This window comes from Typha angustifolia, chromosome 13 (assembly GCF_048772165.1).
Source record: "Typha angustifolia cultivar Huaian chromosome 13, ASM4877216v1, whole genome shotgun sequence".
In the NCBI taxonomy this organism is placed as follows: domain Eukaryota; kingdom Viridiplantae; phylum Streptophyta; class Magnoliopsida; order Poales; family Typhaceae; genus Typha; species Typha angustifolia.
The window spans coordinates 1,260,534-1,284,120 of record NC_133251.1 but is presented as its reverse complement, the minus strand read 5'-3'; the positions used below and the strand labels follow the sequence as shown (position 1 = coordinate 1,284,120).

The 23,587-nt window shown below is 40.0% G+C and overlaps 5 protein-coding genes across 8 annotated transcripts; 4 read left to right on the top strand and 1 right to left on the bottom strand.

The window, feature by feature from the left end:
• Positions 1-572: 572 nt before the first annotated feature.
• Positions 573-2,545, top strand: LOC140773986 (uncharacterized). Its single transcript, XM_073116794.1, has one exon. It carries the CDS (start codon positions 929-931, stop codon positions 2,096-2,098), a length of 1,170 nt encoding a protein of 389 aa, XP_072972895.1. The 5' UTR covers positions 573-928; the 3' UTR covers positions 2,099-2,545.
• Positions 2,546-2,874: 329 nt separating this feature from the next.
• LOC140775001 (pentatricopeptide repeat-containing protein At4g33990) lies at positions 2,875-5,986 on the bottom strand. Of its 2 annotated transcripts, XM_073118211.1 has the most exons (2): positions 5,443-5,581; positions 2,875-5,323 (listed from the first exon to the last, which is right to left on the bottom strand). In XM_073118211.1, coding segments are annotated over exons 1-2 (1,878 nt in total). In that variant the 5' UTR covers positions 5,445-5,581; the 3' UTR covers positions 2,875-3,447. The 2 variants fall into 2 exon arrangements, with proteins under 2 accessions (XP_072974312.1, XP_072974311.1); XM_073118210.1 differs by having other exon boundaries at positions 2,875-5,986.
• A 1,438-nt stretch (positions 5,987-7,424) lies between these two features.
• On the top strand, positions 7,425-12,628 carry LOC140772849 (cold-regulated protein 27-like). Of its 2 annotated transcripts, XM_073115069.1 has the most exons (5): positions 7,425-7,583; positions 8,106-8,306; positions 8,408-8,678; positions 11,990-12,101; positions 12,215-12,628. In XM_073115069.1, exons 1-5 carry the CDS (start codon positions 7,518-7,520, stop codon positions 12,300-12,302), a joined length of 738 nt encoding a protein of 245 aa, XP_072971170.1. In that variant the 5' UTR covers positions 7,425-7,517; the 3' UTR covers positions 12,303-12,628. The 2 variants fall into 2 exon arrangements, with proteins under 2 accessions (XP_072971170.1, XP_072971171.1); XM_073115070.1 differs by lacking the exon at positions 12,215-12,628 and having other exon boundaries at positions 11,949-12,086.
• Positions 12,629-13,090: 462 nt separating this feature from the next.
• Positions 13,091-17,576, top strand: LOC140774760 (probable calcium-binding protein CML13). Its single transcript, XM_073117863.1, has 7 exons — positions 13,091-13,239; positions 14,437-14,560; positions 14,647-14,683; positions 14,774-14,801; positions 15,582-15,734; positions 16,386-16,488; positions 17,329-17,576. Exons 1-7 carry the CDS (start codon positions 13,237-13,239, stop codon positions 17,391-17,393), a joined length of 513 nt encoding a protein of 170 aa, XP_072973964.1. The 5' UTR covers positions 13,091-13,236; the 3' UTR covers positions 17,394-17,576.
• Positions 17,577-18,470: 894 nt separating this feature from the next.
• On the top strand, positions 18,471-22,286 carry LOC140774368 (protein WEAK CHLOROPLAST MOVEMENT UNDER BLUE LIGHT 1-like). 2 transcript variants are annotated; one of them, XM_073117336.1, is made up of 3 exons: positions 18,471-18,597; positions 19,458-20,125; positions 20,281-22,286. In XM_073117336.1, the coding sequence occupies exons 2-3, from the start codon at positions 19,493-19,495 to the stop codon at positions 22,060-22,062; spliced, it is 2,415 nt and encodes an 804-aa protein (XP_072973437.1). In that variant the 5' UTR covers positions 18,471-18,597; positions 19,458-19,492; the 3' UTR covers positions 22,063-22,286. The 2 variants fall into 2 exon arrangements, with proteins under 2 accessions (XP_072973437.1, XP_072973438.1); XM_073117337.1 differs by lacking the exon at positions 18,471-18,597 and adding an exon at positions 18,622-18,805.
• The last annotated feature ends 1,301 nt before the right edge of the window (positions 22,287-23,587 follow it).

Genomic DNA, 23,587 nt, shown 5'->3' with positions numbered 1-23,587 from the left:
TTGCAAGATTAACAGACGAACTTACTTTTAAAAAAGATAATGAGTTCAAAATTATATGCATACACTCAGGTAAAAACTTTATTAAATATTAACTTAGCTTCTATGAGATTCAAATCCATAATTTATATTATATATCAATAAAACTCAATTATTAGTTACGTTGATTTTTATTAGGTTTATCCAAGGACAGAACAAGTTTTGCCAAGATATTGGAGTCAATTATTTTGAGTGTTGAGATCGATCCGAATAAAAGTACGGAGATATCCATCTACAAAGAAGAATAAGAGGAATATATTCCATTAGTTGTACAACGTGGTGGACTAAGTTGAAGGTGAGTGGTGGTGGAGTACTGGTGATTTGGTTGCAAGAATAGACTCTGAGACTAATGCTTATTAGAACCCAATTAAATCCAAACTCAAGCATAATTAAAGGATAAGTCGTAATAACGACGAATAACGAGTGATAGGTTTACTTAAGCATAGACATAGAAAAAGAATCATTAGAATTAGCAGTTAGGAACCTTGCCTTCTAAATTCAACTTAAACCTTAATCTAGATTCGCTAATCCCTATCTTATCCATCTCCAATTTCCATATATATATAATATCACTACTACAACAGTAATGCCACCCACGACTCCACGAGAGAATATTTGTGCATGTGCCCAAAACACCCTTATCATCTCACCTCAAATAAAGGTAATCAGGAGGCATCTAAGTCACTGTTTCTTTTTGAAAATATGGGTGTTTTAGTAAATTACCGCCGAGATCTCGAAGCGGCCCCACCAGTCTCTTTCCTCGCTAGCTATATATAGAGCCAACCCCATTTCTCCCCTCCTTGTCCGGAACGCATCGTCTACTCTCCTAAAGCCCAAGATCGTCGGAGCCTAGAGCTCCACCACCGCCGGAAATCTAGATCCTACCTGCATCATGGTCGACGTCGCTAGGCGGATCTCCGCGCTTCCTCCTGCACACTCTGCTGGGCTCCGCCGACTCTCCACTCGCGCGGCCGCTGCTGCACCTTCCCTTTCCTCCTCTTCCTCCTCCTCATCAGCTCGCAGTGGCCTCCACTCCTACTCTGCCCTCGCCGAGTCGCTCCTCTCCCACCTCCGCTCTTGCGGCATCGCCATCCTCCCGGGCCTCTCCGCCGCCGAGCTCGCCCGCGTGGAGGCAGAGCTCGGCTTTCCCCTTCCTCCCGATCTCCGTGCTCTTCTCTCGCTCGGCCTCCCCTCCGGCCCTGGCTTTCACGACTGGCGGTCGCCTTTCCATCTCCTCCGCTCATCTCTCGCACTCCCCTCCGCCGCCGTCTCTCTTCAGATCGCCCGCCGACGCCGCCGTCCAGGCGACCCCGTTGCCGACCTCAGCCGCGCCCGCGCCGCCCTCCGGCGAGCTCCTCCCCTCATCCCCCTCTTCCGCCGCTGCTACCTTCCCGCCCTCCCCTCCCTAGCGGGGAACCCCGTCTTCCTCGTCGACGACGCCCGCGTCTCCTGCTGCGGCGTCGACATCGCGGATTTCTTCCGCCGCGAGATCGCCTTCCGATCCGATTCCCCCCTCCTGCGCCGCCAGCTCTCCGCTCCAGCCCCACCGCCTCGGCCACCCTCCTCCACCGCCTCCCGCCGCAGCCTCGACTCCGCTGCCGGCAAGATCCCTCGCTGGATAGAGTTCTGGAGCGACGCCGCCCTCGATCGCCGCAACCGCACTCCCCAACTCTCGCCCCATCCCGAGCAGTTCCTGGAGATCCGAATCGGGAGGATGCCGGACTGGGTTCAGAGCTACCTGGAACGGGTCGGATCCGTCCTGAGCGACGGCGGCTGGGGCGAACCCGAAGTGGAGGAGATGGTACACGTGGCAGCGACATCAGGAGTCCTCGACGACGCCTCCATCGTCGACGGCCAGGTGATCCACGACGCTCTCGTCTTAATGGCAGCCCAATGCTCAGACTCACTTCGGCGAGCCGGGTGGAGCTCCGACGAGGTTTCCGAAGTCCTCGGCCTTGATTCCCGCCCGGAATGGCGGCAGAGGAGGCCGAAAGTAACATTACCGCCCGAGATCGCCATAAGGTTCAGCAAGCTCGCGAAGGCGGTTCTCGTCGATCATTGACACCGGCGGTTAATTCAACTCCTCCCTCTTTCCTTTTTCTCTTTTTAATTTCTTTAATAAAAAAAATTACACAAATTGGGGCTGGAAAATAGTTGTATACGAATGCGGAAGGAGTTTTCTCGAACGCGGAACCAATTCTAGAGGTGGTTGGGAAGCACACGAGTGGGGGGGGATGGCTGGGTTCGAGAAAAGAGGTAGGTGTAAAGGGAGGGGAAGAGACAAGGGCTCTCCTGAAGGCGTAGCGTGGAGACAAGGATTTCTCGTAGTATTAAATATTTAAATGTAAAGTGGATCTCAACTTTGGTATGTGGAACCGGTACTTCCAGTTCGTCTCTCATTTACGTCGTTTTCATTTCATCTGTGTTTTTCTTCCGCTTCTATCTGGATAAGATTAATAATTATATTTGTTTTACCAAAATTTACCTATAAATGATAAAATCTTACTGAGATCATTACACCTTGACTCTTGAATTGTTCCTCAGTTTTGCACAGATTTTTCTTAATATATTATTCATCTTAATTATTAAAAACTGTTGTGATATTTATTCCGTTAGAATTTTTATAAAAAAAATGACTCACATTATTTGTTTAGATCCTAATGTGAAATTGAGCAATAATAGTATATAGGATCTTAATAATTATACCCCGCATATATTTTGTCGAAAAGCCAAGTTAGGCTCTAAATTGATGGGGCGCATTCGTTTGCTCTATCATCTGCAACAACTAGCAAGATTAAAATCACTACATATTCTCTTATATTCTATAGTTTTTTTTTAAATAAAAAATAAATGTATCAAAGGACTCATAGCACTGCAAAAGTAGAACAAAAAATAAATTAGGTAGAATATCTCCCACTTTCTCAAGAAAAAAAAATGATAAAATAAATGACTTCTTCGGAATCAGACAATGAGATGATCCAAGTCGTGGTGCTTGCACTGCAACTCTGCAAGCTATAAAGATCATTATTTTTCCACATATATTGGTGCCATGCCTATATGCCATCAGAATTCAGAACTTGACATCGATACTCTCCTGGCAGACGAGACCAAAACAAGAGCGGCGATGTCTGAGCCACTTGGCCCCACAACCAGCCAACGGATGCGACGACCAGAGACCGAAATCCAACCAAGCCCGTGTCGAGCAGTTGGCGTCACGTTCCACCCGCGCATCGACTCTGGTACCACCACCACCTTCCCCAACGGCATTAAACCCATGACTAGTCTTCTCCTACTAAAGGCAACAAAAAGTTAAAAGCAACCAGAACAAGGAGACCGTTGGGCCCACGTGAATCACCACCAACTCCTCAATTTCCAACCGTCCTCAAAAAACGATGCCATCATGTACACAGCTCACCAGTAATCTCCACACGAGCAGCTCCCTCCTTTGAAATGATGGAATCGGTTCGAATCTCTCACAGTGATCTCCCTCTCAGTAATCTGAGATATATACTTAGTCGCATTGTGGCAATCTCCACATACCCTTAAGTTTTTATAAATCTGAATACGAGTTCCTGGCGATGTGCTTATGATGCCAAATGCGATGGCTAATCTTTCACTGTGGCTGTTTAAGATGTGCTCCTTCTCGTCCTCTTCTACATCCTGGAGCACAAAGCTGTAGTCAGGAACATACCCTAAGGCTTTCATTTTGTCCAGTAGATTTGCTAACTCTTTCTGGATCTCTTCGTGTCGAGGGTGGGGTTGAGCCTGGTTCCCTGTGAAGAAAACGTTCATTGATCTGTCAACCTCGATCGAACTCCATCCGGGAGTTTTCTGCAATCTCCTATGTCTGACTAAGGACCTCACTTCATCAACTCCATCCCATTTCCCCACTTTCGCATACATGTTTGATAGCAGAACGTAGTAACCGACGTTCTCTGGGTCGATTTCGAATAGATTTTTAGAAGCCATTAGGCCCATCTCGACATTGCCATGAATCCTGCAAGCACCAAGAAGAGCACCCCATACACCTGAGTCAGGCCTTACTGGCATGTTTTCAATGAACTTGAAAGCGTCGCTCAAGTGACCAGATCGACCAAGCAAATCTACCATGCACGCGTAATGCTTCGCGACAGGCTCAATACCGTAGGTAGTCTGCATCAGCTGAAAGTAATGGCGGCCTTGATCGACCAACCCAGCATGGCTACAAGCAGATAATAACGAAACAAAAGTGACATGGTCTGGCTTAATCCTCTCTTCTTGCATTAATGAGAACAGACTAAGTGCCTTCTCGCCATGTCCATGGACTCCATGACCAGCTATCATGGCATTCCATGGGCCTGCACTCTCTCTAGGGACTTGCTCAAATAAACGCATTGCATCAGTTAACTTCCCACACTTTGCATACATGTCTATAAGACAAGTAGCCACAAAGACATCTGATTGCAACCCGATATGGATGGACCGCCCATGAATTCGCATCCCTTGCTGCACGGCTCCAAGATGAGAGTATGCAGGCAGAACACTGACTAGAGTTCCTTGAATAGGTTTCATCCCCTCGCACTTCTCCATGTACTCATAAAGCTCAGCTGCCTCATTAGCAAGTCCATTTTGAGAATAGCCTGTGATCAACGTATTCCAAGAAATGATGTCTTTAATGGGCATCCTGTCGAATACTTTGCGTGCAGCCTCAATCTTCAGTAACTTTGCATACATATCAACAATTGCATTTCCAGCGATGATGTCCTCTATATCCCAACCCCTTCTCATGATATAACAATGGACTGACCTACCACTGCGATAATCTCCACACTGACCTATTGCCGACGCCAAGCTCACAAGTGTCAGCACATCAGGCTGGCAACCACTTCTTGTCATCTTGTTGAATAGTTCGATAGCAAGGCTTACTTTTCCAGCTTGCTCAAGCCCGGAAATCATTGAATTCCAAGTAACCAAATCTTTATTTCTCATCCCGTCAAACACTCGCCTTGCTTCTTCCAAGCAACCCAGCTTGGCATACATATCAATCAACGCATTCGAGACAAAAAGATCTGACTCCAACCCTTGTCTAACTACCCAAACATGCATTGAGGCACCCAGCAATCGATCCTCTAACAACGTGCAAACTGGAAGAATGCTTGAAAACGAAACCTTATCGCCACAAACTCCCTCCACCACCATCTCCTTAAACAATCCAATCGCCTGCAATGCTTTCCCGTTCCAAGAAAACCCAGAGAGCATTGCGTTCCAAGAGCCCAAATCCCTCTCCGTCATTTCTTCAAACATCTTCCTGGCAGAATCCAAGGACCCAAACCGCGAGTACATGTGAACCAATGAGGCCGAAACGAAAACATGAGACACCAAGTTCAACTTACACGCCAAAGAATGGATATTTTTACCGAAACTTACATCTCTACATGCTTTCAAGGTGATGGGGAGCGTGAAGGAGTCGGGATGGAGGAGAGGGGAATCATTGCGGAGTTGGTGGAAGCAACCGATGGCGTCCGAGAGGAGGCCACGGGAGACGTAGACGGAGATCATGGAGTTGTACGTGACGACGGATTTGGAAGAAATGTGATTGAAGGTGAGGGCCGACGAGCAGAGGTCGCCGAGTTTGGGGTAGAGGTTGATGAGCTTCGTGGAGAGGAGGAGGTCGCCGGTGCGGCCGGAGAGGATGAGAAGGGCGTGCAGGGCGCGGGCGAGAGGGAGGGAGGTGCAGGTGGTGAGGAGGCGGTTGAGATCCATGAGATTCGCATGGTGGAGGCGCGAGCGCGGGAAGGGAGACCAGGAGTTTTTGAGCTACCAAAAGCAAAAATTTAGGGTTCGAATAATAAATACCTATATAATAATATTAAAACGTAGGGTGGTTTTAATAAATCCCTATTTTTTTTTTCCTTCTTCCTTCTTGAGATGCTGCAATATATGCCGTCAGGCTGACCGTTTGCTTTACCTCGACATCCGCCGCCCGCGAGACAGCGGCGGCTCACGCACACAGACAGAGTTTTTGACCATAATATTATTAAAATATAAACTATTTACCGTACTGTATTACTGCCTAAATTATTTCCTAAACTAATGCTATAATAAATAAATTAGAAAAATATTGTCTTAGAAAATGATTCTTTTTTCAGTAGCGTTTCTATATAAATTATTTTTAAAGAAAATATTTTACTATATTATATTAATCACTTTCTTTGAAAACGATTGATATATAATAAATGACTGTCTAAGAACGTGACTTCACTTTAGAAATAATTTAGATAGTATTCTAAAAATTAAATATTCTTCTACAAGTTAGAGTGTTACTTTAGTTTTAGTTGATTTATAATAATAGAGTGCTAACTAGAAATAATTTAATTAAAAGAGGGTGGATGACAAACTCTACTTGTGTCTTTTGTTCAAGGAATGAGACGGTGGATCATTTATTTTTGAGTTGTAAATATGGTGATGCTGTGTTGCAACAATGAAAAGGGCTATGGAGATCCACAGTCATATTAATTTAAATTTGAATAAAAACAGAAAGAATTGGTGATATATTTGGCTTGGTGTTTAACGTGGAATATTTGGTTGGAACATAATAATAAATTATTTAAAAATTGTGCTAAGTCAATTGAGGCATTTGAACACAGAGTGATATCTTGGTTCCTATGTCGAATGGGAACCCAAGGAGAAGATGTAATGAAACGGGCTCGCAAGTTGATGCAAGACTAATTGAGAGAGGAGGTGGTGAATCTAGAAGAGGACTGATGCTACTGTCTTTATGATTTCTCTAATTTTTATCTAGAAAATTTTATTCTATCTGTTGTCATGTGGAATATTTGGGCGTGTGCTTTGTTGTTAGTAGTTGGTATTATATTAATGTTTGTTAGACCTTTCGATTTATCTTGTTTTGCTTGTAGATTGATGTTGGACATTAAGTTGGTTTTTGGGCACTTTTGATTTATCTTATTATGCTGGTAGATTGATGTTGGATATTATGTTAGTTTTTGTTTTCTTATTTTTATTCTTACGATGTATCTTGGTGGAAGATCAACACTAATTAAGTTTCGATGAAACAGACGCGGTGTCTTGATTTAAAAAAAAATAAAGATCTGTATAGTGTTGTATTTTAGAGAATAGTTTGTTCGGTAATTTTGGTCAAAAACTCTATTACGACACGCCTCCTGTTCTATCACAATCCACGGCCGCTTAGCCACGTCAGCAAGGGCCGAGGCGAAGATCTTTTGGGCGCCTAAAATATCTGGCCACAAGATATTATCAGAGTGTCCGACGCCACGCGTCGAGCCAATGATCGCCCTGCCACGTGTAAAAGCGACGCCACGACGGATAAATTTGAGAATACCATCTGCGCCTTTTCCCGTTTCCCATTCTCCCCCCCCCCCCTTCTCCTCTCTCTCTCTCTCTCTCTCTCTCTCTCTCTCTCTCTCTCTCTCTCTCTCTGGTTAGGGTTTTGGTGCTCTCTCTACTACTCTTTGGAAGGAGGAATGGGTGATCGATTACTAAACTGGCCAAGAGAGGCCGATGTTGGCGTAGTTGATAGCAAGGCCAAGGCAATTCATGTTTATTTTCCGTTTTTTTTTTTCACGTCTTTCTTTGTTTCGTTTACTTGTTTGATCTTATAATGATGGTCCCTTAGATTTATGGAGGTTTGCTGCTTTGATGTTTATGCTAGTAATATGGACTCTATCCTTTGTATCTCATCAAAAGTTCAAGTTTTGTTCTCATGTGAGTATAGCTTAGATGGATCCAAACATTACAGGCAATTCTGCCGAAAATAAGTTCATATCTGCAAGGATGTTCTGTTTCTTGCCATGTTTGAAGCAAGGATCGAAATTTTATTTAGTAAAACTAAGATAAAAGATACTGTTATTTAGCTTTCTCCTGAGATAGAAATATGTTTATACACTTCATTATGTAGAACTATTGTTGTTACTTTTTACCTTATTAGTTCCTGAATCTCTTTATTTGTAAGAAATTTAGTTTTAGATTTCCAGTACATACGTGCTTCCTCCTGTTTGTACTAAGTTTGCAATGGTTTATGAACATTATCATGAATTTCGTCTTTTCATCAGGGTTCTCAGGTGGTAGATTCCTTGACTATTGGATGGACAGACGAGAAGCATATACTCTATCTTAATTCACTAGAAGCATCTTTTGTTCATCACCTATACAGCAGTGGAGACCCTATGAAGGATTTTCTAGTTTGGCCTACAAGAACACAAAAGGACACAGACTTGTCTAGATCAAATGGCAACAACTTTGTTTCTGGTCAGGTAATGACAAACGGATCCACAGAAAATACAAGATTATTTAGATTACTTGTAGTTATTTTAAAATCTTTTTGGTAGTTAATACTTAAACTTATGACTAGCAGTTTAAGGTCTCGCATAGGGGACATTGTGAGAAGACTAAGGCAGGAGTAGATGATGGAAATGGCTTTCACCATGTAGCTGCTAATCCATGGATCCGGCACTTCAGATCATCCTCTAATGGCAAAGATCTGCATGTTGGAATAGCCGACGACCGTCAGTCAGCTATCCAATCAATCCCAGTAGAAGAGCCACAGAGTGAAAGGGAGACAAGTTCAAGACGACTTCCATCTTTTGGTCAGATACGGAACCAGAATTATCTTTTTGAAGTTACAGGTGCTTCTTCTAACTCACTTACTCTGTTCCTTCTATAATTATGATTGGTTTTAGAAAATTGTAGGAAATAATTCAGAGATGTTATCATGTTACACTTTCTGGCTACAAAAATCATACTCTATCCCTTTCATCAGTCTGCTTACTGGATGACAATTTCTCAAAACCGATAATCTTCTCTCCTTTTCTTTTCTTTTTGAGTTCAATGAGGTGCATTTACGTTCTTTAATTATTATTAATTGGAGATACTTCCTTTCTTCAGCGTTGTTTGTTCAATTGTTTTCCTAGCACTTCTGTCTGATAAATCTTATATATATATTAGCTGCAGTCAGAACTGAAATTAGGGAATAGATTATTGTACTGACATCTTGAGTTTTCATACTTTGTTTTTCAGACCTAACATGTATTAGTTCTCTGTCTGATGAATTAGTGTTGAAAGTTCAGTTTAATCTTTATAAACGTTTGTTCCCTTTGCTAAGTTGAGAACAATTCTTACGATGAGGTTGCAGGTTGTTTTCTTGGACATCATTTTATGAATGTAGTTTTAGGATGGATTGATTAAAACACCCACACCTATAAATACACATGTAAACCGTATAGATAAATCTCCATACGCAGTACATCACATAACTAATAGAATTTCACAAGGTATATAGCAGTACAAGTTCATACCATAAATAAACTCAACGATAAGAGTCCGGATACAAGTTCTACAGGTCACAACAAGCCTTCAAGATACACATCAAAAATATAACTCTAAAGTCCCAAAATACATCGTCAATTATAATGCCATCGTAGGGGCTCAATACAACTAATAGACATAACTGAAATAAAAATGGGCAGCTACTCTTCGCTACCCGCACCTGCGTCCCTAGCTCTAAAATAATGTCATTAAGAGGTGGTGAGCACACAGCCCAGCGAGTAGAAGCCATATAATTTATAACAATGAAATCACAGGTGCATATCCAATGCATACTTATAATTGCTAGTAATAACAATACGCATGTCTAGATGACTTACGATGAGTTACTAAACGTATTAGGATAAGTCCACACAAATATAAAACTTAATATAATCTTTTATTCATACAAATCGCAATCATAGTGTTTACATGTTATCATAGCAATAAAGGAGTAGTTTAGTCATTTCATGCCCACCAAGGTATTAATCATGTTTATCATAGCTCACCTATCAAAATAAGTACCCCGGTCGTAAGCCCATATCTCACTCTCTCTAAATCATCACCACCAACCTCAGCGGGAGAATCGAAAGCCCTCGGCTCATCAACGGACGCCCTAACTCTGCGTCGTCAAGTATCGCTAGAGATATATCCCCACATCACAATCATGTTCTTCTATCATCATAATCTAGTTCTAACTATGCAGTATAATTACCTAAATGCCACACAGGCTCCCGACCTTAGGTGTAGGCAGTATAGTCATATAAGATACACTCTACCCTTAACTCTGAGCTGAGTGAGTAGGGACACTGCCTAGTCAGAACTTGACTACTAAGTGGAAGTGGTACAGTGTTTATGAGTGTATAAGGTATGTCATAGTCATTATAATTGTTACATTCTATATTAACAATAGATATTTATGCAAGAGTTTATCATATATGATACACGTAGAGCATCGTTACACTAATGCATATGCTAGCATTCTCATAATATCATGATGAGTAAATTATCAATAACCGTACATGTCAAGATATATCATAGTACACTAGATGCATGTACTAATACTAATATTTCTATAGTGTTATGGAAGATATAATAATTGTAACTACATTATTCTAGAATAAATTTCTTTATTAGAGAATTTATGTTTAGGCGTATACATGAATCAAGTGTCCCCTAGGGTGAGTTCTAGGTTATCCTAAAATTCACATGATAATAAATTGTCATTACGGTGGTTAGGCTAATTAATCAAGTGGATTAGAGAAATGGGGCTATAGGATCCAAATGGCACCAAATGAGCTAGCCTAGGGGTATTGGGTTAGGCTCAAGCCTACCAAATAGGCAAGGGGGCCTTGGTAAGGTTGCATGAGGTGGGCCGAGGGTCCAACCACAGCCCACCAAGGCTGGCTGTGGGTTGCAGTCCAACCACAGCCCACCAAGGCTGGCTGTGGGTTGCAGTCCAACCGCAGCCCACCAAAGGGTTGGATTGCCACCAAGGTTGGCTTAGTGGGCTACAGTTCAGCACAACCCACTAAGAGGATGGGTGGGGGTTTGTTTAACCCCATCCTCCCACACCATCTCCTTCCGAGGAAGGAGACAGGGGAGGGGAGAGAGAAGGCCTACAAGGCCGTAGTGCCGGCAGCATAGCCACGAGGCCGGGAAAGGTAAGTGAAAGGGAAGAAAAAGGAAAGAGGGAGGAGGGCTCGACGGCGGCGAGGCGCGCTTCATGGCCAACGGCCATGGAGGTCCTTTCTCCCTTTACCAAGGGCTCATCGGAGCTCTCGGATCGACGGTTAGACGTGTGGTTGTTGGCCGCCGAGGACGATGGTGAGGGGGGAAAAGTAATTTACTGAAATTAATGGCGGGGTAGGAGGGCTTACCGATGAGGGTTGGTCGGTAGGCTCGTCGGCTCCGGTAACTCTGGGGCTTCGTCTCCGGCATCGGCAACCCGAGAGAGAGAAGAGGGAGAGAGAGATGGCGGGGTGGAGAAGGAAATAGGGGCTGAAATGGTTGCGGTGAGGGGAAGAAGTAGAGGAGGGCGTCAGTGGCAGCAAGGGAAAAAGAAGAAAAGGAAAAGAGGACGAGCCAGACGGGGGGAATGGCCAATAGTTATCTTTAAACTGTTGAGTCGTAGCTCTATTGGTGTTTATCTGTATTATGGAGATTAATGAGATGAAGGGAAGAAGCTTAATCTTTAAATGATATATAAGCGGAAGATGCATTGCTAATGCCCTGAACTCCAGTTTATTACCTATAGTTGAACTGGTCACCCTTAAGCAATTTCCTATGACAGATCAATGTGAATTGTTGTTGTCAGTGATAAATTGCCATTCAGAAATGTAGTATATATTTTGTCGCAGTTCTGCAAAATTATAATGTTACATGAATCTAGTTATTCCTTCTTGCCGCAGAACTATACTGATCATTTACTGCTGCATTTCTTTTACCTTTTAATGTACATTGATGGAGTTAATGTTCATTGATACATTAAATATGATTATTTAAAAGATAAGCTTTCACACTATTCAGTTCCTTAAAAATGATAGAAGAATTTTGAAGTTATCTCTATTACTGATTTCATCTGCTTGTCATAGATGGTCCAAAATGTAAGAGTATACCTTTTATCTTTCTTCAGAGGTGTCGGATCAGAATTTTATTAACGAGGAAGTTGAAGTAGAGGTGGAATCAAGTAGAGCATGCAAGAAGAAGAGATCAGAGACTCCAGCTGCTGAAATGCTCAGTAACAAGTAAAGCATTATTCTCATTTTGTATTTATATTCCATGTACATATATATCATGACTGCAAGTTGTTTTCTTTGTGAGAGTAACCTTATTTGCATCGGTCGCTTGGTGTCTTCAGGTTGTTGGATTTGGAAAACCACTTGCAGCATGAGGTTCAGGTGAGAACCATGGTCATCCAAGAGGAAAGGATAGAGATCACCGTGTAAACTCACCAAACATTATGGCTGGCTTTCTTCACATAAAACCTGCCTTCGTGACAATCTGGAATTGACAAGCTGAACGTATTGGTTTGCAATGTTGCGGTTACAATGCGAGCAACACGAAGATCAAGTTAGCGAAGCATCTACTTTGCATTCAAGGTATATGAAAATGGAAGATGTGAAATTAGTTGCAGAGTCGAACTAAATTTTCAGACTTTAGCCAAGAGGTGATCACTTGTACATATGAGAGGAGTTATGATGTCCATTCGCAATGTTGTTTCTTCTTCCTTTTGACTCTGGAGTTAGTAAATCTACTAGATAAGATTTGAGTAGCATTGCCTTGAATCTGAGATAGTTTCTGTGTCGTGTATTATAATGCAGGCATGATGGATGTGATACTGGGTCACTTTTCTGTGAGAGAATTTATTTTACTTGGACTCACTAAATACTAAATACCGATGCTATTAAGATTTAAATTCAAATATTCTTGTAAAAGAATTTCATCCCATTGACTACACTAAATTTAAACATATTAGATTACATTAGTAGAATGTAAAATTAGCAGCTTGGAGACTTATTACTTGACAACAGAGATCGAAAAACTATTATTTGTCAGGTGCTTCAAAGTTCAAATCCCCCAGTTTCTGAATTTTTTTCTTAAATATTATAAAAATAAATGAGGGGTTTCTTTTAAAGACTAGCAATATTTCAGGGTCTATGTTACAAAGTATCCAAATTTCTTTAATTCGGAAACCGGTACCGAGTGTAACTAGTACAAAGCAAAACCGGCAAAACCGGCTACAATTGCTGTGGGACCGCGTTATAGAAGTTTCCGCAAAGGAAAGAACTCCTGTAATATATATTAGATCGCGAAAGGCCGCAGCTTGGATCCACCGGCTTGCCTCTTGCTAATCCGGAGAGAGACCTCGCTAGAGATCTAATGGTATGCCCGCGAACGATCTCGCTTTGTTCTTCCTCTCCTTGCTCGCTTCGATCTTTTCTGATGCAACACTCTCGGTTTCCTCCGTGTTGGAATCGGTGGTTCTTCCTATTTGGTGTTAGGGTTTGCTATCTTTGAATCTATTGCAGACCATGAGGTAGTAATGGGAATTGAAATTTGATGCGAGTTACTTAGGGCTCCTCTTGTATTACTCCGTGGATTGGGTTGGATTTTACCATTTCAATTGTTAGGGATTACACCTCCTAAGAAATTTTCTTTCTTAGTTTTGTGGTTAAGGCCATTACGTACGCTGTCCTATAACTCAGGAAACTTGATTGATCAAGCTCACGTCTAATATACTGAAACCCTAAATCCAACAGGCTTTGAAAGGTATAACTATTTTCTTGATTCTGATTTGATTGGGATCTTGTCAGCAAGAAAAAGAAAATTGTTGTTCAATTTGAATGATGTGATGGATGTACAATGTAAGAGGTAGAAAATCCAATTTCTGATATCCTGCATAGATGGCTATGATCAATTGTTGTGACAATTACTTGTATTGTCTATTTTAACATTAAAATTTTTACAATTGTAAAATCACTTGCTATTTTATTGCCCCAATGCTATAAAGATAGCAAGAAAGATTGTGAAGAGTTAAATTTTTTAAGAAGATTAGCCCATCAGTGGCCCTTTTGATAAATAGAGATGCCATAACACTACAATATCTTTCTTTTCAATTTGTGGGTGCTTTTAGTGTTTTCCTTCCTTTACAAGGTTGTGACCTTTCTGACCATAACATATCCTGGACATACTTTTGTAAAATTATTTGCACAGGGAGATCTTTCATTTTATTTTTCCTTCCACTGTAGGGAAGGCATGATGCTTCCTCTACTGGTGGTTATGGTTTTCATCATTTTCATCACTAATAAGTCTATATCCAGACTTGCCTCCTCTGGTAATTGGAATGGGGCATGTAAAGCTATTCAACATTTGAGTAGTTGTCCACTGCATGTTTTCTGCTGGATATTTTACTTTAATCAAGTGTATTCTGATTTGCAAGTGCTTCTATAAGTTCAAATCTAGACAGATTCATCCAAGTTTTGAAATTTTCTATTCTTGACTCTCAGCTTTGTCCCTGGTATGTATGTATCTTTTTTTGTTTTGTTTTGCATGGTTGACTATTAGTTCTTAATCATGTAGGATAGTTTTGATGGTAAGGGAAGATCTAGAAGAGCAAAGCCTAGAACTCGTAATCATGGCTTATCACAACAAAAGAGGCAAGAAATAAAGGAAGCATTTGAACTCTTTGATACTGATGGTTCTGGTATGGATCAATTATGATATATTTCCTCTTTATCTTTATAATGTTCAATTTGTTCATCAAATTATGACATCATAATCCTCTTGTAGGCACTATTGATGCTAAGGAGTTGAATGTTGCCATGAGGTATTTGTTTCTGATGATATTTGATAGGTTTGAAGTAAATTTTATTTCACTTCAGCAATTATGCTATTGATTGATTAACTTTCTCTTCAGGGCCTTGGGATTTGAAATGACAGAAGAGGTACTACATGTTTTCCATTTTCATCAGATGCACCTATAAGAATTCAGTTCTCTGAAATTTTTGTTTAGTAAAATGATTATTTCGTTTTTAAACTTCTGGAGGCCTATGCACCTAGTTCACATACTCCTAAATATTTTACTAGTCACCATGCTTGTCATATTTCAGATACTTAGGCAGTATGTTATATCTCTGTATGATCACAGAACTTTCATGAGCTGAATTGTTCTGTAAGGGAAATGCGTAATTACTAGGATATTAGTATCGAAACTTTATATTTTATCTGTGTGACTTTGGTCATTGGATGGATTTGACTAATTATAAATATCCTCATTAAACAGAAGAGCATGGTTTATCCTAAGGGATATAAAAGCTTTTCTTGCTTGTAGGTTTTATGTAACTCAGTAGTGAAGAACTATAGATGACTTCTGTTATGACCCATCAATCATGTTCTACTTGCAGAACTTTGGGTGGCAAACGCATGTCTCAAGTGAATAACATTTCAGTTTTGCATAGATTTTGGTTAGAAATGGTGGCACTTTATATTCTCTTTCGACAATCTTTTATTGTGTACCCAGAAAGCTACTTTTTTTTTTGTGTTAATGCATCTTTGTTAACAACTTAATATGTGACTTTCTTGTTTACTAGCATGACAAATGAGAAATGAGTAAGCTGTGGTGCTAATTTCTTCTGGCCACTTCCTTTTCTTTTGCACTTGAAGTTTTAGTTAATCTTTTAAAAGGTTATCCAAGGCTGAAGCACAAGATTCTTTTGATATTGCAGCAAATTAACCAGATGATTGCTGATGTAGACAAAGATGGCAGTGGTGCAATTGATTTTGATGAATTTGTGCACATGATGACAGCCAAAATTGGAGAGAGGGATACTAAGGAAGAACTTTCAAAAGCTTTTCAAATTATTGACCAAGATAATAATGTAAGTTTCATTAACTGGCGTGTGTGAGTGAGCAGGTTGGGAGACTTCACATGCAGTAGTTGGGTGCATTCCAGTTGCATATTATTCTAAAAGTTTAAACTCTTAAAGCTATTGACCGATGCTAAATAAGAAGGAAAACAAGAAGGATCAATGATATCAGATAAGAATTGAAGATGGAAATTTTTGTCTGCAGAGGACCTACTATGAAGTATGGCAAAATAATTTTGTTGACCATTGATGATTCAGGATCAGATATGTTATATGTGGTCTACACAGGTTGGCCCTTTCTGTGGCAGACAAAAGACCATCATAAATGCATATGTAGATGGATTAGCAGATACATACATATATCGACAACTCAAATAGTGTGAACGTAATATTTATCAAACCATTGCATAAAACTAACTTCACTGGTTTTACAAGTTTTTATTAGTCAAGGAATATCTATTTGTTCTCTCCTGATGTAGGAAAACATTAGAAAAACAATGTCTTTCAGTTTCTGAATATTTATAGGTCTTATGCCACTTGTTATTATGTGAATCTTCAATTTGAATGGGCCATCGATATTGGTTGATAGTAGTGTGACTGTAAATCCTACTAGTTAAACTACACAGATTATTTTAATAATTAATGCTTTCACTTTTACTATAGGGAAAGATATCCGAGGTTGATATCCAGCGTATCGCTAAAGAGGTGGGCGAGAACTTTACTGTGGAAGAGATCAGAGAGATGATAGAAGAAGCAGATCATAATGGTGGATAGTCTTTCTTTTCTTTATGTGACACTAAAGCTACTTATGCTGATTCAGTCATTCCGGTTATCTTCTATGACATTTAGGGGGATGTCATTTTCTAGAAAGTTGAAAGTAGGATGGTACTAGACTTATAACCATGCATTCCTGATTTGATGGGAAACTTGCAAAGTCACAGTTGGTAAGCAGGTACAGGTAGCTTTAGTAACCAGCAACTAACTTTGTATCTTGAATCTCTTGATGTTCTTATGGAGGCACATGACGAACAGATTCAAACTTTCAGTATTACAACTTAACCACAGTGAAAATAACTAAGCTGGGAAAGTTGGTACTCTAATTCGTTTTACTTATTTAATTAACTATATATTTGTGAATGCGCCTTGGTTTGCACACTTACCTGATTACCACTCTAGAAGGCCTTATCAGTTCCTCACTAGCTATTCTTTTGTCCATTTATCTCCTAATTTATGCACCCTCATGATCTGTTTAACAAAGTGAATTTTTTTTGCATATTCACAGATTTAAATCAATGGTCCACCAAACATTAATTTATATAATTCTTCATATAATGCTCTTTTGCAAATAATGTGCTGAGCATCAGTTAATCCACCATTTGAAGAAATGGTTTTGTCAGATACTAAAAAGATATGCCTTTGAAAGTCAGCAAATAGTATTTCAGTTGTACACAGTGAAATAGACTTTATATACTGAGATTATTCTGTTTTGTTCCAAGAATCGTAGGATTATATTCTTTTTGCTCTATATACTGATACTTTTTACTGTTGATCTTCTGTCTTCTTAGATTGGCAGACTAATTGAGATTTCCATTCCTGTGTTTTGCAGGTGATGGAGAAGTAGATCTTGATGAATTCGTCAGGATGATGAGAAGGACTGGCTATGGTTACTAAGTTTCTGTGTCCTCCCTACGTTATAAGTGTAGAACTTGATGATCCTATTGTCTTATACAACCTTGAATTGCTGACTGATATGTAACTAAGTCTAAATTGAGAAATTTGTCCTACAAGTGCTGTAAACTTATAGAACTCTTTGGAGGTTCATCTTTATTTATCAGTCATGAAAACATTTCTATCCTTGTCTCATCTATTTTTTACATCCAACTATGAGACAAGCACTCCATCTTGGTCAGCTGACGAAGTACTCTTGGGAAAGGATCATTGTTTCTGTAAACCAGGTTCTTTTTCCAGTTGGTAAATAACATTAGCAAGTATTGGTACTTTAGATTTCCCTTGTAATCCTATGAGATGGACCTGCTTATCTAGGCACCGATTTGAAGCAGCTTAACTGTTCTTGTCATAGACAATCTTGTCAACTTCACCCATCTTTTAATAGCTTGTCAACTTCACCTATGCTTGAATCTCTACCGGACAGTCGATCTAATCATCGAACTTATTTTATGATCAACTTTACTCGAACCCCATAAATATATATAAATATAATTTTAATATTGATGGACCCCCCCCCCCCCCCTCAAAAAAAAAAGAGAGTCATTCTTCCCAAGACCCATTCCATGTCCCCATCTCCATCTTATCTGTTATTACACAATCCCCCTAGATTTTATTACCATTTAATTACAGAAAAATCCTTTTCTTAATCCACTCCGTTGTTCTTCCCTAGCTTGCAACAGCTAACCGAAATCCTACAGCTAACGGTGCCTCTCTTCCAGGTGTCCGACTCCGTACTCCGCTCCGCATACTTCCTTGTTAAAAAGTACGTCGCGTCCGCCGTCCATCGCTCCAGCATGGAGTAGACGAACGGCGGATCTTCTCTCACGCATATAAATTTGTATGCGGAAGGTCCTATTGAACCGTTAAATCAAGTGGCGGCTAGTCGTCAGCTCGTTCGAAGTGGCCAGCATATCTTTTTCTTCAAATTTTCTAATATAATAAAAATATTACCTAATGATGCCATAAAAGCTGTAATATTTACAAATAAATAAATAAATAAATAAAATAAATCCTCATGAGGTGCTCGTGCCGCACGTGACCCGGCACCTCTTTGAATTCTGTCTCTGGTTCTGGTTCTGCTTCTGTTTCTGTCGCACGGAAAAAAGAAGTCAGTTCTCATCTTTCCTTTTCGTTTGGTCGGAAAAAGGTACCCAGAAACTCGAGTATGCCAATTTTTTTTTGTCCTTCTTTTAGTTGTTAGATTTAGTTTTTAGTTTGTTAGAAACGGACATCGCTACGTCTTAAATATTATGGTTTTGGTTGCTGAAATCTAGTATGAAATGGGATGCTTTAATCTCCCAAGAGGTTTTAATTGTTTTTATGGGTGTTTGATGACGAATTTGGAGAAAACCCAGGTTGGTATATATATTTATATATTTTCCCAAGTCATTCATTCGCATGAACAATTGTTTGTATTCCTGACTCAATATCTCTCAGATTTGCATAGATTATAGCTTTCGAACAGAGTAATTTCAGAGGACAGTAGTTGTCTATTTCACTTTCGCAACTTCCATTGCTGAATCCTGACAGAGGAACTTCCAGTGTGTAATACATTTTTTTGCTTTCACAACTTCTTCATCTTGCTTCTTTTGAATCTTGTTGAAAAATTGTTGCATTGTTATTGAACAGAATCCTTGTCTTATTCTCCACAAATGTTATTTTTTCCAATATATTCGTCGCAAACTTTTGCAATCCATCTCTTATAACCCCAAGAAGTGGTCCATTTTGAGATAAATTGCACCTGGAAGTATGTAGAATGAAGAAGACATACTAATAAATTGAACAGGCATGATCTGAAATGTTGTTATATATTATTTCGGAAAAAAAATGTTTTGAATGCAGTAAATAGTGAATTTTGACATCATAAAAGGAATAAACTTCAGAAATAATTATGGACAATTATATCTTTGCCAAGTATCTGAGATATATTTTGTGGAAGTAGACTGCTGTTATGTTCTTTTCTTTATTCTCCTAATCTTGAACCTTTATTTTGTCTTTAATATGCAGAAAGGAATAGAAGTGAAGAACTGGCTTTTTGAGGGATGGAAGAAACAAAAGGTGGTGATCTACCAACTTCTCCAGAACCTCCAATCTCTTCAATTACTGATGAAGGTTCTGAGACCAATGGCCATCACAGAGCAGGTGTTGTGGGTGATATGCAGGCAGTGATCCAGCCTACTGAGCCAGAGAGCCCATTTGAATCAAAGACTCCTATTGATGATTCTTTGTCAACAGAAGTGATTAGTTCATTTGATCATCCTACTATGGTGGATAAATCAAAGACTAGTCAAGATGATTCCGCCGCTTTGCTACCAGAAGTTGTTAGCAATCCATATAAACTTGATGATGGCACTACTAACAGAGTTTCTGATGTTCAGATTAGTAACAGTCCTGCAGATTTCATTGCAATCGGAAAAGCAATTGAGTTGCTCAATGATGTTCCAATTCCACTAGTTGAAACCAAAAGCAAAATGGAAAGGCCTGAGAAGCAAATAAGGATCGAAAATATGCAAAAGAAGGCATCAGATTCAAGTAATCATCTGCGCAATTCAAAACGTATAGATCCAGAGAGGGCCCTCGTTGAGCTGGATGCAAAATTTGAATCCATTAAGGCTTCTGTTACAATGTTTGGTGGAAGTGTTGATTGGAAAGCTCAGAGAGCAAAGACTCTAGAGGTAATGCAGATTCTTGTATTTAGTTTTCCTCCTCTATGAAGTTTAATTAACAGTAGCTTTCTCGAGAAGTTGTCTTTGCATTTGTTTGAACATATCTATTTTTCTCAGTTCACAATATATTGAATCTTCTATGACATAAGCTTGAATATTTTCAGAAACGCAAGGATCACAGGTTTGAACTTGAGAAAGTACAGAAAGAAATTGCGGCATATAAAAAGAAATTAGAAGCTGCAGAAGAGGCTAAAGCAGAAGTACTTGAGGAGCTAGAGAGCACCAAGAGACTCATAGAAGAGCTAAAGTTTAATCTGAAGAGAGCACAGGCTGAGGAGGACCAGGCAAAGCAGGAAGCAGAACTCGCTCAAAATAGAGTTGAAGAAATGGAGTTGCAACTAGCGGTCGCGAAAGCAAAGCATGAAACTGCAGTTGCAGAATTCAAGTCCGCAAAAGAGGAGCTGGTAACAGTGGAAGAACACTATGATGCTTTAGTTCAAGAAAGGGACATATCAAACAATAAAATGGAAGAAGCTGCTTCTGTAAAGGAGGAGATTAAGAAGTCGGTAGACGAACTCACTCTAGAGCTTACTGAAATTAAGGAATCACTGAAGTTGGCCAATGCTGCACATCTTGAAGCAGAAGAACTTAGGATCAGTACAAGTTTGGCACGCGAACAGGATTGCCTTACTTGGGATAAAGAAGTTAAGCAAGCAGAAGAGGAAGTGCAACAGCTTAATGAGAAGCTTCTATCTGCAAAAGATTTGAAGTTGAAACTACACGAAGCATCCACTTTGCTACTTGAACTCAAGGCTGAGTTAGAAGCCTACATGGAGGCAAAATTGAATCTTGACGCTGAGGAAGCTAAGAAAACGCACCAAGAAGCATTAGATTCAATGATAAAGGAGCTTGAGGAAGACAAAGGCATTATAGAGAGAGTAAAAGATGAGGTTGACTGTTTAAGAGTTGCAGCTTCATCCCTCAGAGAAGAGCTGGATAAAGAGAAAACAACCCTCATCACCTTGCAGCAGAGGAAAGGGATGGCATTTGTAACTCTTACTTCTCTTCAGGATGAGCTCAGTAAGACAGAACGAGAGATAGAGATGGTTCGGGAAAAGGAGAAAGAAGCAGGAGAAAAAATGGTGGAGCTACCAAAATTGCTGCAAGAAGCAGCTCAGAAAGCAGAACAAGCTAAGTCGGCTGTGCTAGTCGCACAAGAAGATCTAAGGAAGGCCAAGGAAGAAGCTGAACAAGCCAAAGCTGGTGCAACCACCACCGAGATCAGATTACGTGCAGCTATAAAGGAAATAGAGGCAGCAAAATTCTCAGAGAATCTTGCACTTAGTGCAATTCATTCCTTGCAAGAGAGTGAGAAGGCCAGAAGTAATGGAGAACAATCTCCTGGACTAGTGGCCCTTCATTTCGATGAGTATTTCACTCTTAGTAAGAGAGCTCATGAAGCTGAAGAGCTTTTGCATCAGACTGTGGGAGAAGCATTTTCGCAAGTTGAGTTGGCAAAGGAGACTGAGTCAAAAATTTCAGAGAGAATAAATCAAGCATACAAGGTTATGAATGAAAAGAGGGAAGCCTTGAGAGTTGCACTAGAGAAGGAAGAAAATGCTAAGGTAGAAAAATTGGGTCTGGAGAATGAATTGAGGAAGTGGAGAAGTGAAACTGAACAGCATCGTAAATCTTGTGAGGTTGCTAAAAATGCTGTTAATCCTTTGAGAAATCTATTGATGGAATCCGATGGAGATACTGAAAAGAAGGACTACAATGAGGAAAAATGCGACATTGCTGTGCATTCCATATCAGATCAGAAGTTGTGTATGTCAGAGGGTAGCCCCGACGAACCTATATCCGATGATCCTAAGCAAAAGAAGAAGAAGAAATCATTTTTCCCGCGAGTTGTGATGCTCATATCCAGAAAAAAATCTCAAAAATAGAAGTGATGGAACATCTATTTTTTTCTTCTTTTCTTCATGCATTGCATGGACAAGTATTCAGATAATTGTTATTGTACATGCGTAATAAGTTAAATTTGATTTGTTTGATATGTTGTTTTGGTGTAAGCTTGTAATTCATTTGTATAGGCTTTCAAAAACATTTGAAGAGATTTTTTTTTTTTTCTTTTGTATGAATTGCAGAGCCATTGATATCTGAATTTGTAATCTTATTTTGAGGACTATAAAGCGATTTACGTCTACGACAGACTAATCTGAATATGCACCTAACTGCACTACTTTCTACTGTATAAGCATCAACGACAGGGAATCTATATGATTGCCAAGATTAAGATTTATTCAACAAAGACAGCTGAAGAAGGGACTAGGAACCTACCTACTCTTCCACTGCAAAGTTCTCAGATATTTCATCCCCACTTCGAATCCAATATCACTTCCATGAGCATCAGACTGAAACTTTATTCCAGAAGTTTTTTTCAAGCTTTATAAAATTCTATTCCCTAGTTCCCAAGAATCAAGAAGACCTACGCCAAAACACGGTTTCTAGACTCAGTCCAACTGTCAAAGATGCTCCAGTTGGGCTTAACTCATTCAATCTTATCCCCACTAGGTATGTTAAACTGCAATGCAAACACGAGTCCGATTTAAAATCAGATATACCCCCCCACATACGCATGAAAATGATTCCATAATAATTGTGGAAGAAGACTACAGAGGTTCCAAGTCATCATGCTTTCGGTTCAATTCAGTGTCATGGTACGTGATTTTATTCTATGGCTGCAACAGTTCTAAACTGGTCATGATATCTCACACTCTCGATAACAAGGAACAGAGCATCCAGATATAGCTGTCAACTTATCTCACTATATAAAGAGAGTTGAGAGGTTCCTCGACTGCACACTGCGTTCTAGCTTTCTAAGTCTCAAAACATTTGCAAGAGCGACCATGGCAATCAAACACATCAGCTCCGCCAACCGAGACATGACGGTGGAGGACTTCAAGAAGTGGCTGAAGAAGTTTGACACTGATAAGGATGGTCAGATCAGTAGGGATGAGCTGCGAGAGGCGGTTCGAAGCCGAGTTGGGCGGTTTACCACTTGGAAGAGCAGAAGGGCGTTTCGCCGCGCTGATGTCAATCACAATGGCTTCATTGATGATGCTGAGATTGAGAATCTTGTTACCTTTGCCCAGAAAAAGTTAGGAATGAAGATATACACAGATTAGCTTCAAGGTTATATAATTTGATTACACCTGCAACTGAATATTATAGCTATACATCATGATCATAAGAGATATATATGTATCTATGCTTTCTTTTCCGTACATCCAAATGCTTTCTTTTCCATGATCATAAGAAAAATTAATGGAGTGCATCAATTTGAATAAAAGAAAAAAAATTCCTGTCTTCTCCTCTGTTAGACAAGAAGATCTCATAGCATATTGATGATCACTGGTTCAGGATGAGTTTCTCAGTTTATACTTACTGAGCTAAGCATTATGTTAATTT

Bases quoted from the DNA above. Each gene is read 5' to 3' on its own strand.
- LOC140773986 (XM_073116794.1), top strand. From the start codon at position 929: ATGGTCGACGTCGCTAGGCGGATCTCCGCGCTTCCTCCTGCACACTCT.
- LOC140775001 (XM_073118210.1), bottom strand. From the start codon at position 5,778: ATGGATCTCAACCGCCTCCTCACCACCTGCACCTCCCTCCCTCTCGCC.
- LOC140772849 (XM_073115069.1), top strand. From the start codon at position 7,518: ATGGGTGATCGATTACTAAACTGGCCAAGAGAGGCCGATGTTGGCGTA. The intron at 7,584-8,105 runs GCAATTCATGTT...TCTTTTCATCAG, and splicing joins TAGTTGATAGCAAGGCCAAG to GGTTCTCAGGTGGTAGATTC. The intron at 12,102-12,214 runs GTAAAGCATTAT...TGGTGTCTTCAG, and splicing joins GCTGAAATGCTCAGTAACAA to GTTGTTGGATTTGGAAAACC.
- LOC140774760 (XM_073117863.1), top strand. The intron at 15,735-16,385 runs GTAAGTTTCATT...CTTTTACTATAG, and splicing joins TTATTGACCAAGATAATAAT to GGAAAGATATCCGAGGTTGA. The intron at 16,489-17,328 runs GTGGATAGTCTT...TGTGTTTTGCAG, and splicing joins AGAAGAAGCAGATCATAATG to GTGATGGAGAAGTAGATCTT.
- LOC140774368 (XM_073117336.1), top strand. From the start codon at position 19,493: ATGGAAGAAACAAAAGGTGGTGATCTACCAACTTCTCCAGAACCTCCA. The intron at 20,126-20,280 runs GTAATGCAGATT...GAATATTTTCAG, and splicing joins AGAGAGCAAAGACTCTAGAG to AAACGCAAGGATCACAGGTT.